Here is a 15,570-nt window from a genome sequence, read left to right on the forward strand (position 1 = left end):
AGGAGCGAAGCTCTGTTTGGGTGTTGGCTACGCGTGAACCACTCCAGGCTTGCTAGGACAACAAAGGGGACTTCCTGTAGTTTCTGCCTGGCAAAACGTCCCAGGAATGTGGGATTGGCCTTTCTATGAGAGCGGCTGTTTACCCACTTTTGTCCTGGCTCTCCAGGTGAGGAAAAGGGTGGCGCTGTGGGTTAAACCACAGAGCCTAGGACTTGCCGATCAGAAGGTCGCCGGTTCGAATCCCCGCAATGACGGGGTGAGCTCCCGTTGCTCGGTCCCTGCTCCTGCCCACCTAGCAGTTCGAAAGCACACCAGCGCAAGTAGATAAATAGGTCCTGCTCCGGCGGGAAGGTAAACGGCGTTTCCGTGCGCTGCTCTGGTTCGCCAGAAGCGGCTTAGTCCTGCCGGCCACATGACCCGGAAGCTGTACGCCGGCTCCCTCGGCCAGTAAAGCGAGATGAGCGCTGCAACCCCAGAGTCGGCCACGACTGGACCTAATGGTCAGGGGTCCCTTTACCTTGACCTTTACATTTGTCCCACAGAGCCTAGGACTTGCCGATCAGAAGGTCGGTGGTTCGAATCCCCGCAATGACGGGGTGAGCTCCCATTGCTCAGTCCCTGCTCCTGCCAACCTAGCAGTTCAAAAGCACGTCAGAGTGCAAGTAGATAAATAGGTACCACTCTGGCGGGAAGGTAAACGGCATTTCTGTGTGCTGCTCTGGTTCGCCAGAAGCGGCTTAGTCCTGCTGGCCACATGACCCGGAAGCTGTATGCCGGCTCCCTTGGCCAGGAAAGCGAGATGAGCGCCGCAACCCCAGAGTCGGCCACGACTGGACCTAATGGTCAGGGGTCCCTTTACCTTTAGCTTTTAACCCTCCGCCAAAGTATTTCGTAGATCCCTCTTTCTATCTTCCCCCCCTCTTTCTTTCTTTCTTTCTTTCTTTCTTTCTTTCTTTCTTTCCCTCTTTCTTCCTTCCTTCCCCCTTTCTCTCCCTCTTCCTCCCTCCCTCCCTCCCTTCCTTCCTTCCTTCCTTCCTAACTTCCTAACTTCCTTCCTTCCTTTCTTCCCCCTTTCTCTCTCGCTTTCTTCCTCTTTCTTTCTTTCTTTCTTTCTTTCTTTCTTTCTCCCTCCCTCCCTCCCTCCCTTCCTCTTTCTTTCTTTCCCTCTCTCCCTCCCTCCCTTACTCTTTCTTTCATTCTCTCTCTCTCTCTCTCTCTCTCTTTCTCCCCCCCCCTTCTCTTCCTCTCCCTTTCGGCAACATTCGCCTCTTCCTTTCTTCAGCCACCTTGACCTAATTTCACCACGAATTATTTCCCCCCCCCCCCTCTTCCAAAACTTCTTGGAATGCTTTATCTGCCTGCTGGCGGTTAAGTTATTTATTGCTTTAAAGAGAGCCCTTTTTTCAGCCGAAAGAGCTGATCCGCTTATCAAAATACCTCCATGCTTCTGAGTGGCAGATTTAAAGGCGTCATTATTGCCTTAGACCCCCATCTGAGGTAAGCCAATTATTACAGACCCCATATACCCTGCGGAAAATAAAATAAATTAAATAAATCGGGGCTAGTAAAAAAAGGTCATTTTTAAAAGCAAGCATAAACAGCTCCCTTCCTCAATTAGAAGTAAAGGGGGCACTTTAAATAAAAAATTGGCTTGCATTGATTTTGGGGAGGGGGCAGGTAGTGTTTTGCTTGCGCCCTGCAAGTCACGCGTGATAGCGCTTTGTTTCCCAGCAGCAAATCCCACGCTAGGCGTCATTTAGGGAAATAAAAAGGGCCGATTTTATAGAATGGTAGAGTTGCAAGGGACCCCTAGAGTCATCTAGTCTGACCCCCCGCGATGAAGGCATCGTTATGGCCGCCGTACAAATCGATGCTTAAGGTTGAATCCTTACAAGACAGAAGGACTGCTTTTGGGGGACAGGGGGAGGGCAGGTGTGGGGGACTCCCTGGTCCTGAATGGGGTCACTCTGCCCACGAAGGACCAGGTGCGCAGCCTGGGGGTCATTCTGGACTCTCCGCTGTCCATGGAGGCGCAGGTTAATTCTGTGTCCAGGGCGGCTCTATCTGGTACGCAGGATGAGACCCTCCCTGCCCGCAGACTGTCTGGCCAGAGTGGTGCATGCTCTGGTTATCTCCTGCTTGGACTACTGCCATGCGCTCTCCGTGGGGCTACCTTTGAAGGTGACCCGGAAACTACAACAAATCCAGAATGTGGCAGCTAGACTGGGGACTGGGAGCGGCCGCTGAGACCATATACCTCCGATCCTGAGATATCTACGTTGGCTCCCAGGATGTTTCCAAGCACAATTCAAAGTGTTGGTGCTGACCTTGAAAGCCCTAAACAGCCCAGTATCCCTGAAGGAGTGTCTCCACCCCCATGGTTCTACCCGGACACCTGGGTCCATCTTCCGAGGGCCTTCTGGCGGTTCCCTCCCTGCGAGAAGCGAGCTTACAAGGAACCAGGCAGAGGGCTTTCTCGGTGGTGGCACCCGTCCTGTGGAACGCCCTCCCATCAGTTGTCAAGGAAATAAACAACTATCTGACTTTTAGAAGACATCTGAAGGCAGCCCTGTTCAGGGACGTTTTGAGTGTTTGATGTTCTGTTGAGCTTTTAATATTTAGAATGAATTGATTTTAGAATGTATTTCAATTAATGGATTGTGATTTTATGTAAACTGTGTTACTTTTACTGTTGTTAGCCGCTCTGAGCCCTGCTTCGGCTGGGGCAGGCGGGATATAAATATATTATTATTATTATTATTATTATTATTATTATTATTATTATTATTCTGCTGGGAGCCGCCCAAAGTGGCTGGGTATAAATAATAAATTGTGGTGGTGGTGGGTGTTAATGCAATTGTAGAAATCTATGGTGCATTTGGGTTCTGGTCCCCTCTCCTCAAAGCGGGCATTGGAAAAAGTTCAGGAAAGGCGACTTGGATGATCGAGGGGATTGAAAGGTTTGGGACTATTTAGTTTTAAAGTAAAGGGGCATGAGGAGCAACATGATTGTTGTTGTTGAGTCGTTTAGTGGTGTCCGCCTCTTGGTGACCCCCTGGACCAGAGCACGCCAGGCACTCCTGTCTTCCACTGCCTCCCGCAGTTTGGTCAGACTCATGCTGGTCGCTTTGAGAGCACTGTCCCACCATCTCGTCCTCCGTCGTCCCCTTCTCCTTGCGCCCTCCGTCTTTCCCAACATCAGGGTCTTTTCCAGGGAGTCTTCTCTTCTCATGAGGTGGCCAAAGTCTTGGAGCCTCAGCTTCAGGATCTGTCCTTCCAGTGAGCACTCAGGGCTGATTTCCTTCAGAATGGAGAGCTTGGATCTTCTTGCAGTCCATGGGACTCTCAAGAGTCTCCTCCAGCACCAGAATTCAAAAGCATCCATTCTTCGGCAATCAGCCTTCTTTATGGTAGAAGTCTATAAAATTCTGCCTGGCGTTTAGTTATTAGAGTTTGGCTGAGAAAGGAGCAGCAAGCGAAAGATTTCCCTCTTTGCTGCCTCACCTGGTAGCTGCTATTCCCCGGTGCCCAGCGCATCAACTTCCATAAATACACAACTCTTATTATTGAGGGGAAGTGCGTGGAACAGGTCTCAGTGTTTCGTTTTCTGGGAATGGAGTTGAGAGACGACCTAACCTGGGGAGAAAACACCAAAGACCTGATGAAGAGAGCACAGCAGAGGTTATATTTTCTGAGAATCCTCCGGAAAAACAATCTCTCAAAGGACCTGTTGATGGCATCTTACCATTGTACTGTGGAGAGCGTATTAACTTATGGTCTGTGCGTGTGGTTTGGGAGCTGCACTGCCAGGGGAAAAACAATGCTGTCCAGGGTTGTAAAGACTGTGGAGAGAATAATTGGGCGCACTCTTCCCACCTTGGATCAAATCTATGCTTCCAGGTGCCATAAGAAAGCGGCAGAGATAGCGCAGGATAGTGCGCACCCCAGAAATTATCTCTTTCAGCTTCTGCCTTCTGGAAGAAGGTACAGGGTTATAAACACCAGGACTAGCCGCCTGAGAAACAGTTTCTATCCAAATGCGATTTTGGTTTTAAACGCAGTGTAAGGTAGTCTCTAGGGGTTAAACCACAGAGCCTAGGACTTGCTGATCGGAAGGTCGGCGGTTCGAATCCCCGCAATGACAGGGTGAGCTCCCGTTGCTCGGTCCCTGCTCCTGCCAACCTAGCAGTTCAAAAGCACGTCCAAGTGCAAGTAGATAAATAGGTACCGCTCTGGCGGGAAGGTAAACGGCGTTTCCGTGCCCTTCTCTGGTTTGCCAGAAGCGGCTTAGTCCTGCTGGCCACATGACCCAGAAGCTGTACGCCGGCTCCCTCGGCCAATAAAGTGAGATGAGAGCCGCAACCCCAGAGTCGTCTGCGACTGGACCTAATGGTCAGGGGTCCCTTTACCTTTACCTTTTAAGGGACCCTCAAGGGGCATCTAAGTCGAACCCCCTCCAATGTGTAAAAGGGGCTTTTTAAGAGAGAAAACAGAAGCTGAATCAGACACTGATTTGACATAAAGGGCTAATTCTTCGGCTGCCTGCTCTCTTTCTGTTTGTGTATATCCCTGAAGTTGTTTTATAACGTTTTCCCTCTTCCCCTAGGTTGCAGACATGGAGGAGATGATAATCTGGGAACAGTATACAGTAACTCTAAGCAGGGTGAGTGATTTGAGAAATAAGCAAAATAACAACAACAACAATCTTTATCTCGGTCCAGAGACCCAACAAATCGTTACAAAGCAATACACAATTCAGACAGCCTGCCTCCAGGTTAAACAAGCATTTTGTACAATATAGGGATCATTGGTTCTTGCAACCGCCGATAAAAACCTCGCCACTGCTAATGTTCTAGCGGTTGTCCGGTCTTCCAATAGGAACCTGACATAGTGAGCCTCTGCTTTTCCCGGGAAAGGTACCAGCAAGGGTAGTATCAGTTCAGCCCTGGCTTGCTCGTATTTTGCACAGTGCAGCAAAATATGTTTTATGGAATCGATGTCTTGAGCCCACGAGCAAAGTCTGTCCTGGTAGGGAACTCCTCTCAACGCTGCAGAAGGAAAGACGTTTAGTCTGGCTTTGGTGAAAAGCCTTCGATAGTTTGGTACTGTCAGGTTTTTAATGTAAGGTGTTAACTTAAAGACATACCCATATTGCACTCCTACTGCCAGCGGATTACAGACTGCGTGTGATCGAGATCTCAAGTCACTGTGTGCATTATCCCATAATCTTTGCTTTAACGTCTTTTGGGTGCCTTCATAACCCAGGTAATACAGTTTGGGGGGACGGACACAGACCAATAAGCAGAATAAGCCCAAGAAATAAGCGGATGGTTTTCTGATTTTCGTGTGTGTGTGTTTGCTTTAAAAAATATATATATTAATGTTTGAAAGGAGAAGGAAAATATAGTATACAGCAGGCATGTCCAAAGTCCGTTTTGGGGACCCAATCCGGCCCACCAGTCGGTTTAATCCGGCCGCTGTGGCAGATTATCTCCTGGGGTAAAATCCTACAAAAACCTCCACAACTCAACAGCTTTGGTTGGCCCTCACGGCCCTTCACTTCATCAAATCTGGCCCTCCTTGGAAAAAAAGTTTGGACACCACAGAAATGAACATCAAATATCAAGCATTTTTTAAACATAGATCACTGGGAATGATCTGCTCTGCTCATTAGGCAAGACTCTCCTGTGCAGATCCTGTTTTTGCTAACTCCAGCTTGCACGGTGTGATTTACGGCCGGCTCACTCCTGAAACTAAGTGACCCACATGCAAAAGTTGTCCTGAAAAGGTTCCTTGCCCTTGGTTTAGCATGACCCAAAACCTGGGGAGTTTCCCCTTCCCCTCCCCTGGCACATCCACAAAGAAGTTTGCGGAAGCTTTTGCACCCGTTTTTTGCTCAACCAACAGACCAACAAACCATGGTTTGATTTTAAGTCTAGTTTTCTGGAACCATGGAAACCATGGTTGGTGAACTCACAAACCATGGTTTGATCTTAAGTCCAGTGTTTTGGAAGCGAACGAAGAGGAAGCCATGGTTACTGAACCCAGAAAGCATAGTTAGATCTGAAGTCCAGTTTTCTGGAAGCAAAAGAACTGGAAACCTTGGTTGGTGAACCCAGAAACCATGGTTTGATCTTAAGTCCAGTTTTCTGGAAACAAGCGAACATGAAACCATGGTTAGGGAACCCACAAACCATGGTTTGATCTTAAGTCCAGCTTTCTGGAAGCAAGAGAATTGGAAACCTTGGTTGGTGAACCCAGAATCCATGGTTTAAGCTTAAGTCCAGTTTTCTGGAATCAAACAAACTGGAATCAAATTAAATTGGAGCGCAGAAAGGAACTGAGATCTGCTTTGGGCCTCTTTGCATGCAGGATCCCCGGAGGGGCTTTGGCATTGCCATATCGGGAGGCCGGGATCGCCCCAGCGGCGTCGACGGAGACACATCCATCATCATCTCCGACGTGGTGCCCGGGGGCCCTGCTGATGGCCGGCTCCAGTGAGTAGCCTTAAACCAGGCAGCTTTAGCAGGCTGCCAGGAAACCATGGTTTGATCTGAAGTCCGGTTTGCTGGAAGTGAGCAAACTGGAAACCGTGGCTTGGCAAACCCACAAACCATGGTTTGATCTTAAGTCCAGTTTGCTGGAAGTGAGCAAACTGGAAACCGTGGCTTAGCAAACCCACAAACCATGGTTTGATCTGAAGTCCAGTTTGCTGGAAGTGAGCAAACTGGAAACCGTGGCTTGGCGAACCCACATGGCAGCCAGGAAAGAGGGAAATGAGCTTTCTATGGAATCCTCAAAATGTTTTTTTAATGGTTTGGGAGAGTCAGAATTTTTTTGTTTGCTGATCGCTCTTCGCCCATCTCACAAGGCTTTTTTTTCAGGACCCGGGACAAGATAGCCATGGTGAATGGGATCTCCATGGAGAATGTATCATCCTCCTTTGCTATCCAAACCCTGAAAGGCTGCGGGAAAGCCGCCAATATTGTGAGTAAGAGCAAGCGCCAACTCCTTGACGGCGACCCTCAGCCAATCGCTCCGGAAGAGGCATGCCTTTTAATTGAGCAACAGCTCAGTGGGTAATAGCATGAGACTCTTAATCTTGGGGCTGTGGGTTCGAGTCCTGCACGGGGCAAAAGAGTCCTGCAGTTTCACGGGGTTGGCGCCTACCGATGCTACGATTCCCAGATTTTGATCGTCTCCCTGCAGATTTTGGGGCAGCTCATTTCTCGGTGAGAGAACGGCAGCTCTGCGTGAGCTGATAACAATCGTTGAATTTGTTGGAAGGGACCCCCAGGGGTCATCAAGTCCAACCCCCCCCCCTGCGATGCAGGAATCAGCTAAAGTAGGCGTTCAGACATTGGCCTTTCTCTGGAGGTGAAGTCAAACTGTTGGAAGGTTGCAGTGCTTGTTGTGGTTGTAGAGACTGATACAGGGTATTCCTGACAGAACATAGAACTATAATAATTATTATTATTACAGTGGTACCTCTGGTTACATACGCTTCAGGTTACAGATTCTGCTAACCCAGAAATAGTGCTTCAGGTTAAGAACTTTGCTTCAGGATGAGAACAGAAATTGTGCTCCGGTGGCACGGCAGCAGCAGGAGGCCCCATTAGCTAAAGTGGTGCTTCAGGTTACGAACAGTTTCAGGTTAAGAACGGACCTCCGGAATGAATTAAGTACTTAACCCGAGGTACCACTGTATTATGATTATTTACATTTATAGGCCATCTCTACCTCTATCTTCCAGGAAGGGACGCGGGTGGCGCTGTGGGTTAAACCACAGAGCCTAGGACTTGCTGATCAGAAGGTCGGCGGTTCGAATCCCCGCAATGATGGGGTGAGATCCCGTTGCTCGGTCCCTGCTCCTGCCCACCTAGCAGTTCGAAAACACGCCAAAGTCCAAGTAGATCAATAGGTACCACTCCGGCGGGAAGGTAAACGGTGTTTCCGTGCGCTGCTCTGGCTCACCAGAAGCAGCTTAGTCCTGCTGGCCACATGGCCCGGAAGCTGTACGCCGGCTCCCTCGGCCAGTAAAGCGAGATGAGCGCCGCAACCCCAGAGTCGTCCGCGACTGGACCTAATGGTCAGGGGTCCCTTTACCTTTTTATCTTCCAGGAATCTCAAGGTGGCATTCATGTTTTCCCCACTTCTCATTTAATCCCCACAACCCTGTAAGGCACCAAGGTCACCCGCTGAGCTTTGTGGCCGAGTCGGGATTTGAACCCTGCTCTAGCGTCCTGCTCCGACACTCTAATCCAGCGGCTGTCAACCTGTGGGTTCCCAGATGTTGTTGAACTACAACTCCCATCTCCCATCTGGTCATGCTGGCTAGGAATGATGGGAGTTGTAGTCCGACAACATCTGGGGACCCACAGGTTGAGAAACACTGCTCTGACCATTGCACGACACTGCCTCACGGAGCTGTGGGGTTGGAAAGGAGCCTTTGGTGGGTTTTCTGCAATGGCACACTCCAGCTGTGATGTTTCAAGGCGGACTTTGTTGCGTCGGAGCGACAACAGCCGCAAGGAACCCGCAAAAGTGGGAGTCCCTGGGATTATAAACTGTGGGCTGTGTTTTCCGCTCTATAAAAGGCACCAGACCACAAGACGCACCTAGTTTTTGGAGGAGGAAAACAAGAAACAAAATATTCTGAATCTCAGAAGCCAGAACAGCAAGAGGGATCGCTGCGCAGCGAAAGCAGCGATCCCTCTTGCTGTTGTGGCTTCTGGGATAGCTGCGCAGCCTGCATTCGCTCCATAAGACGCAAACACACATTCCCCCTTACTTTTTAGGAGGGAAAAAGGGAGTCTTATAGAGCAAAAAATACGGTATTTCCCATGTGCTCGCCCTAAAGGTTTTTCTAAAAAATAAAAATACAAACTGCCATTTTAGGCTCTGCCCTAACCTTTTACCCTGAGATGCTGGATTTTTGACTGCAGGACATGCAGATTTTTGCATTCGCTCCCACCCTTGTGAAGTGATAAATCGGTGCAGACATATTTGTTTTTTAGTATTTCGGCTGATGATCAGCAAGGCGGCACGTTCCCCACCGCTTACTGAAAGGTTTGTGGATGGACACCTGCTGCAAGTTTTGCTTTAGGTCTGTTTCTTGTTGCGAAGACCAGCCGCCAAATTTTTAACACACGGCAGGGCTGAGTGTGTGTGTGTGTGAGAGAGAGAGAGGTGGAGAAATCTGGTCTATTCTAGAAAGACGGTAGAGCAGTGAGGTGGGTGTAGACTGTCCCACTGTCTTATAGAGCAAAAAATAAGGTATTTAGCTGCATGAATGCGCAGAAACGGAGACTTTGAGGGAAAGCAGGCCTGCGTTGTCCGAGCCGGATATTATCCGACGGAACAGAGTTTCCACTCCTATCGCTGATTCAAGGCCATATTACTCCGACGTTCTCGACGCATTCTTAACAAAATCTGAGTTAGCAGATTCCCTCAACCACACACTATTTTTGTGTCTCTTCACAATGTAGGCCAACTTATGACGTCAACGTCAAGATTTCACCCAGTACGGGGCCCTAGGGTCATCTAGTCCAACCCCGGCTTAATCCGTTCCGGAAGTCCGTTTGACTTCTGAAATGTTCGGAAACCGAGGCGCGGCTTCTGATTGGCGCAGGCGCCCCGGAAACAATAGCCGACAGCCACAGTGGACGTTCGGCTTCCAAAAAACGTTCAAAAACCGGAACATTTACTTCCGGGTTTTTGGCGTTTGGGAAACAAGGCATTTGAGAACCAAGCCATTTGAGAACCAAGCCATTTGAGAACCAAGGCATTTAGTAACCAAGGCATTTGGTAACCAAGGCGTTTGGTAACCAAGGCATTTGAGAACCAAGGTGTTTGAGAACCAAGGCATTTGGTAACCAAGGCATTTGGTAACCAAGGCATTTGGTAACCAAGCCATTTGAGAACCAAGCCATTTGAGAACCAAGGCATTTGGTAACCAAGGCATTTGGTAACCAAGGCATTTGGTAACCAAGGCATTTGAGAACCAAGGTGTTTGAGAACCAAGGTGTTTGGTAACCAAGGCGTTTGAGAACCAAGGCGTTTGAGAGCCAAGTTACCATTGTCTTCCATTTTCTCCTCTTGCAGACTGTCAAGCGCCCCCGGAAAGTGCACCTCCCCGTAGCCAAGCCCAGCCCGCCCAAAAGCCTCCCACTCTCCAGCCCCGCTTTGCGCGACGGCGACTCTGATGAGGACGCTGGCTACCGGGCGCCTTCCGCGCGGGACGGGTTGGTGTCTGGCGGCCGGCGCCAGGCCGAGGCGGAGCACAACCGCGGCTACGACGGCGACTCGTCCAGCGAGAGGAGCTCCGGGCGGCACCGGGACGAGGAAGACGCCCCCCGCAGGCACCCGGTCCGCAGCAGGAGGCGGAGCCAAGACGGCGGGCATCGGAGGCGGAGCCAAGATAGCGGGTCGGACCGGCAGCGCTTCACCAATGGGTACAGCCACCGGGGCAGCGCTAGCGGGCTGGCCCTGGTATCCGGGTTCAAGCGGCTTCCGCAGCAGGACGTGCCGATGAAACCGGTCCGCTCCGTTCTGGTAAAGAGCAAGGAGAGCGAAGGTGAGTGGGATTTCCACCCCGATTTCCCTCTCCTCTTTTTTTCTTTTACGTAAAGATTCTTCGCCTTTTTAAGATGACTTTTTATTAATTTTTCTGTTTTACAATTTCAGATAAGCATTTTGCATCCTTAAGAGATATATATATGTATGCATGTGTGTGTGTGTGTGTGTGTGTATGTGTGTGTGTGTGTGTATATATATATATATATATATATATATATATATATATATATATTCTTTTTTTTTAAGTGTATTTTTCTAGTTTAACATTTCATTAATTTTATACATTTCACTAGTTTTACAGCCATCTTGACATTTCGAAACTTGACTTCCTTCCCCCTCTTTCTGCGGTTTCTAATATCTTGTGCATATCCAAATCAACCTAATTTGCCCACTTGTTCATCTTCTTTAAATATACAGTGGTACCACTTCCAAAACGTTTGGAAACCAAAGCGCGGCTTCCGATTGGCTGCCGGAAGCTCCCATCTTCCTGGCTCCTTATTCCTATTTGTCAATTCTACATATTCCATTGATTTATCTGCCTTTCCCCCCCTCCCTCCTTCGAAAGCGCTTGAAGAACTCTTCATTTCACCTAAATGTCTTCATTTTTTCTCTCTCCTTCCCTCCCCCAAAAATGCAGAATTTGGCTTGAAGTTGGCGAGCCAGATCTTTATTAAACACATTACGGACACAGGACTGGCGGCCAAGGACAGTTCTTTGCAGGAGGGAGACCTCATACTGAAGGTGAGTTGGGCGGGAGAGGGTCTTCGTTCAAATCTCGGAGGAATTACACCCGCAATTTGTGGGAATATTCAGGGTGGCAGGAGAGGATATATTGTTTATTAATATCCTTCCTTTTTAATATTTGCTTTATCTTTGTTTATTCAATTTTCATACCACATAAAAAACGGGTAATACAGTGGTGCCTCGCAAGACGGAAAACTCGCTAGACGAAAGGGTTTTTCGGTTTTGCGTTGCTTCGCTAGACGAATTTCCCTATGGGCTTGCTTCGCAAGACGAAAACGTCTTGCGCTTTTTTTCTTAAAGCCGCTTGAAGAGGCGCAGTTGCGACGGACCGTGCTTTGCAAGATGAAAAACATCGCAAGACGAAAAGACCTTTACATTTACCTAGGAATACATAAGATAGATAACTATGAAATGATTTTTGTGAGGTTTAACAAGTTAACTCTTTACATTTGGGCAACTTTTCCGCTGTGGAGAAAAACAACCCTTTCCTTAATAGCAGTTTAAACGATTCGTTTAACTAAAAGAATAACATGATGGCATGTTGGAGCATGTCCTATACATTTCCTGACCTCCTAACAGCGCTTAGCTTAGTCGGCTTAGCGTGAGATCCTGAATCTCCGGGTTCAAGAGAATCTCTTCTCTTTCCAGATCAATGGGGTGTCGAGTGAGAATCTGTCCCTGGAGGAGACGCGGCGGTTGATCGAGCTCTCAGAGGGGAGGCTGACATTGGTGGTTCTTCGGGATAACAGCCAGTTCCTGGTGAACATTCCCCAAGTGAGAGATAGCGAGAGCGAAAGCTCCCATCTGGACGGTGAGTGAGGGCCGGGGAGTTCTAAGCACTTCCAGCTGCTTAGCGCTCGCAGAAGTGATGCGCCGCGAAATTATTTCTCTTTGTTTTCTTTTTTTTTTAAAAGATATTTATTAAAAGTTTTAAACAATAAATCACCAGACACATAAAATACCATCACCAACGTAGAACAAACAAAGAAAAAAAAAGAGAAAAGCAAAAAAGTTAACACAGAATAAATAAAATATAACATTATCAAGTGTCAAAAAACCATATTTCCATAACCTTTCGGACTTCCTCACATCTCCCTTTCCTGCGTTCCCAGTTATAAACAGCAATTCATCACCTTCTTTCAACTCTTATTTTGTAGTTTTCAAATATTATGTCTCCAACTTTAGATATTTTTCTCAAATACTTAGATATTTCTCTTTGTTTTCTTTTCCCAAAGACATCTCTGACCTCGGCTCGGACATCTCGCCGCCTCCAACTGCCCCAGCGAGCGGGCCAGACTCGCCGGGATCTCCAAAGTGGAATCCGGCCCCGTAAGCATTTCTCTGAGATGCCTGGATGGGGGGCGGACGTCTCATTTCCTTTGCCCTCCTGCCCCCCCGTCTCTCTCTCTCTCTCTCATTCTCTCTCTCTTTCTCTCTCTCTCTAACACTCTCTCTCTTTCTTTCTCTCTCTCTCTCTCCTTCTGGATTTATTCTAGGCACGGCCAAATTTGCCTCGTTAGATAAGTCTTAAAGCCTTCCCACTCCTTTTAGACTACAGTGGTGCCCCGCAAGACGAATGCCTCGCAAGACGGAAATCTCGCTAGACGAAAGAGTTTTCCGTTTTGAAGGTGCTTCGCAAAACGAATCTCCTATGGGCTTGCTTCGCAAGACGACAATGTCTTGCGAGTTCCTGCTGGTTTTTTTCCCCTCCCCCCCTTTTTCTAAGCCGCTAAGCCGCTTATCAGCTGATCCGATCAGCAGATAAGCCGCTAAAAGCCTCTAAAAGCCGCTAATAGCGCTAATCCGCTAATCCGTCAATGGGCTTGCTTCGCAAGACGGAAAAAACCGCTAGACGAAGAGAATCACAGAACGGATTCTTTTCGTCTTGCGAGGCACCACTGTACATCGGTTGGTTTATTCCGTAATAATTCTGTCCCTTTTGCAAGTTCCAAGCACAGCACTCCCTTCACTTTAATTCCAATTCTTCACTAGTGCTTTAAAAAATCTCCTTCCCTCCCCAAACCCAGGACCCTACGGCGCTCCGAGCAAACGTCACCCGAAAAGTCAATGACACCCCCACTTCGTGGTGAGTTCATCTCCTCTCTCTCCCATCTCTCTGTCAAGTGTCTGGTTTTTTTGCTTCGAAGGCGGCTGAGACGTTTTACGGCAGGGACTCAGGCCCTGGGGGGGGGGGGGCTTCAGGGTTCAGATGTGGCCCCCTAGACCTCTCAATCTGGCTCCTGGATCCTTCCCCCCTGGCCCTTCCCCGCCAAATGTTTTTGCTAGGTTGCAAAGGGGCCCTTGAATCGCACCTTTTGCGTGCCTGGGCAAAGGGTTTTGGGGTGGCTAGATTTTCTATCCAAATGTAGGGGGGGCCTTGTTTGTCTACCCCAGCAGTGGAGAAACCTCCATTTTGGGGGCTCGATTTCCCCCCAACTCCTTTTCTGCCCCTGACACCCTCCATAGACTAGATGAAGTCTCTGCCTTATCCGTAAATACTCCATAAGCCGCAGACATGATGGACTGAGTAAAGGCCCCAATCACACCTAATAATAATAATAATAATAATAATGTTATTATTTGTACCCTGCCCATCTGACTCTGTTTCCCCAGCCACAACAGGCAGCTTCCAACAAATATAGAAGCATAATGAAACATCAAACATTAAAAACATCCCTGTACAGGGCTGCTTTCAGATATCTCCTGAAAGTCAGATAGTTCTTTATTTCCTTGACATCTGGTGGGAGGGTGTTCCACAGGGCGGGCGCCACCACCAAGAAGGCCCTCTGCCTGGTTCCCTGTAACCTCGCTTCTCGCAGGGAGGGAACCGCCAGAAGGCCCTTGGGAGATGGACCCCGGTGTCTGGGCTGGACGATGGGGGTGGAGACGCTCCTTCAGGTATACTGGGCTGTTTAGGGCTTTAAAGATCAGCACCAACACTTTGAATGGTGCTTGGAAACATCCTGGGAGCCAATGTAGACCGGTGTTATACGGTCTCAGTGGCCGCTCCCAGTCCCCAGTCTAGCTGCCACATTCTGGATCAGTTGCAGTGTCCGGGTCACCTTCAAAGGCAGCCCCATGTAGAGCGCATTGCAGTAGTCTAAGTGGGACATACCCAGAACATGCACCACTCTGGCGAGACAGTCCGCAGGCAGGGAGGGTCTCATCCTGCGTCCCAGATGTAGCTGCCCTGGACACAGATTTGACCTGCGCCTCCATGGACAGCTGTGAGTCCAAAATGACCCCCAGGCTGCGCACCTAGTTTTGACTCCGTGCTAACATTCGAGTGATAAAGGAACTAAAAGGAAGTAGACAACAATTAAGGATTTATTATGTTTTCAGAATGTATTAGGAAAATTATATAGAAAGGTTTATTGTTTTGTGTACATCCAAAGGTAAGATAAAATATATGCAAAGGGACTTGACAGGAAGTCAAAGTTGAAGAAAAGATTTTGGAAGATAAAAGGGGGGGGGAATATTTACTTTCATTATTATCATTTTGTGTGGGTGTCTGCACATATGTGTGTTGCTGTATGCAATGTTTGGGAGGAAATAAGACGGTAAATAACAAATAAACTAAAAATCGATGTATGTAATTTTTATTTCTTAATTATATTTAGGGGTAGTATGGCTGTATTGTTTTTTGCAACGTAAAATCATTCAGTAAATTTTTTTTTTTTATAAAAAGAAATGGAGGTTGTAGTTTTCAGACTCTCTCTGTTTCCCGTACCCTTTCCAGAAGTCCAAGGGAGCCCTGAAAACGACTATGATGCCCACGCTGATGCCTTTGCTTCTCAGACCGGCACAAATTATGGGTAAGGAGCTTGGGAGAGTCCTAGCGGCTCCAGAGTTGACCGCACGCATCCTGGCCCTGAGAGCGTTTTTCTTTTTTAAATATAATTTTTATTAACAGGCCAATCAAATCACATTAATTCCAAATCACATTAGTTCCAAATTATACAGCCAGATTTTAAAAATTTTATTTTACTTCAAGCTCCGAAAGGGGTCCAAACATCACTCTTGCTGCTGCTTTGATTAAACAGTTTTATCCAGTTCTGTCCAGATAGTCTCTTTGTTATTTTCCCCATCTTCTTGTTGCTATCATATATTCCTTTCTTTGTGATCTCTGATAATCTTCACAAGCGGGTTGAAAACAAACATCTCCTGTGTGGGTTTTGCACTCTCCAAGAGTCATGTCACATAAAGGACGGACGCCATTTCCACACCTCCGTTAAAAACATTCCCACA

The 15,570-nt window shown here is 48.0% G+C and overlaps 2 protein-coding genes across 6 annotated transcripts in view; one reads left to right on the top strand and one right to left on the bottom strand.

Moving 5' to 3' along the window:
- Positions 1-15,570, bottom strand: part of GAMT (guanidinoacetate N-methyltransferase) — a 194,053-nt gene that overhangs the window by 142,371 nt on the left and 36,112 nt on the right. The window lies entirely within an intron of this gene.
- The window catches only part of TJP3 (tight junction protein 3), a 41,890-nt gene that overhangs the window by 8,168 nt on the left and 18,152 nt on the right, over positions 1-15,570 (top strand). For 2 of the 3 annotated variants that reach the window (XM_082206303.1, XM_082206302.1), the window contains exons 2-10: positions 4,607-4,663; positions 6,373-6,497; positions 6,885-6,987; positions 10,105-10,576; positions 11,216-11,319; positions 11,971-12,133; positions 12,558-12,651; positions 13,350-13,408; positions 15,062-15,137. In XM_082206303.1, the coding sequence (XP_082062429.1) occupies positions 4,616-4,663; positions 6,373-6,497; positions 6,885-6,987; positions 10,105-10,576; positions 11,216-11,319; positions 11,971-12,133; positions 12,558-12,651; positions 13,350-13,408; positions 15,062-15,137 (1,244 nt within the window). In that variant the 5' untranslated portion in view covers positions 4,607-4,615. Of the gene's footprint in view, positions 1-1,398; positions 1,498-4,606; positions 4,664-6,372; positions 6,498-6,884; positions 6,988-10,104; positions 10,577-11,215; positions 11,320-11,970; positions 12,134-12,557; positions 12,652-13,349; positions 13,409-15,061; positions 15,138-15,570 lie in introns of those variants that run through there. The other variant, XM_082206304.1, reaches the window with a different exon arrangement.

The sequence above is a fragment of the Podarcis vaucheri genome (genome assembly GCF_965113315.1).
Source record: "Podarcis vaucheri genome assembly, chromosome: 18".
Taxonomy (NCBI): domain Eukaryota; kingdom Metazoa; phylum Chordata; class Lepidosauria; order Squamata; family Lacertidae; genus Podarcis; species Podarcis vaucheri.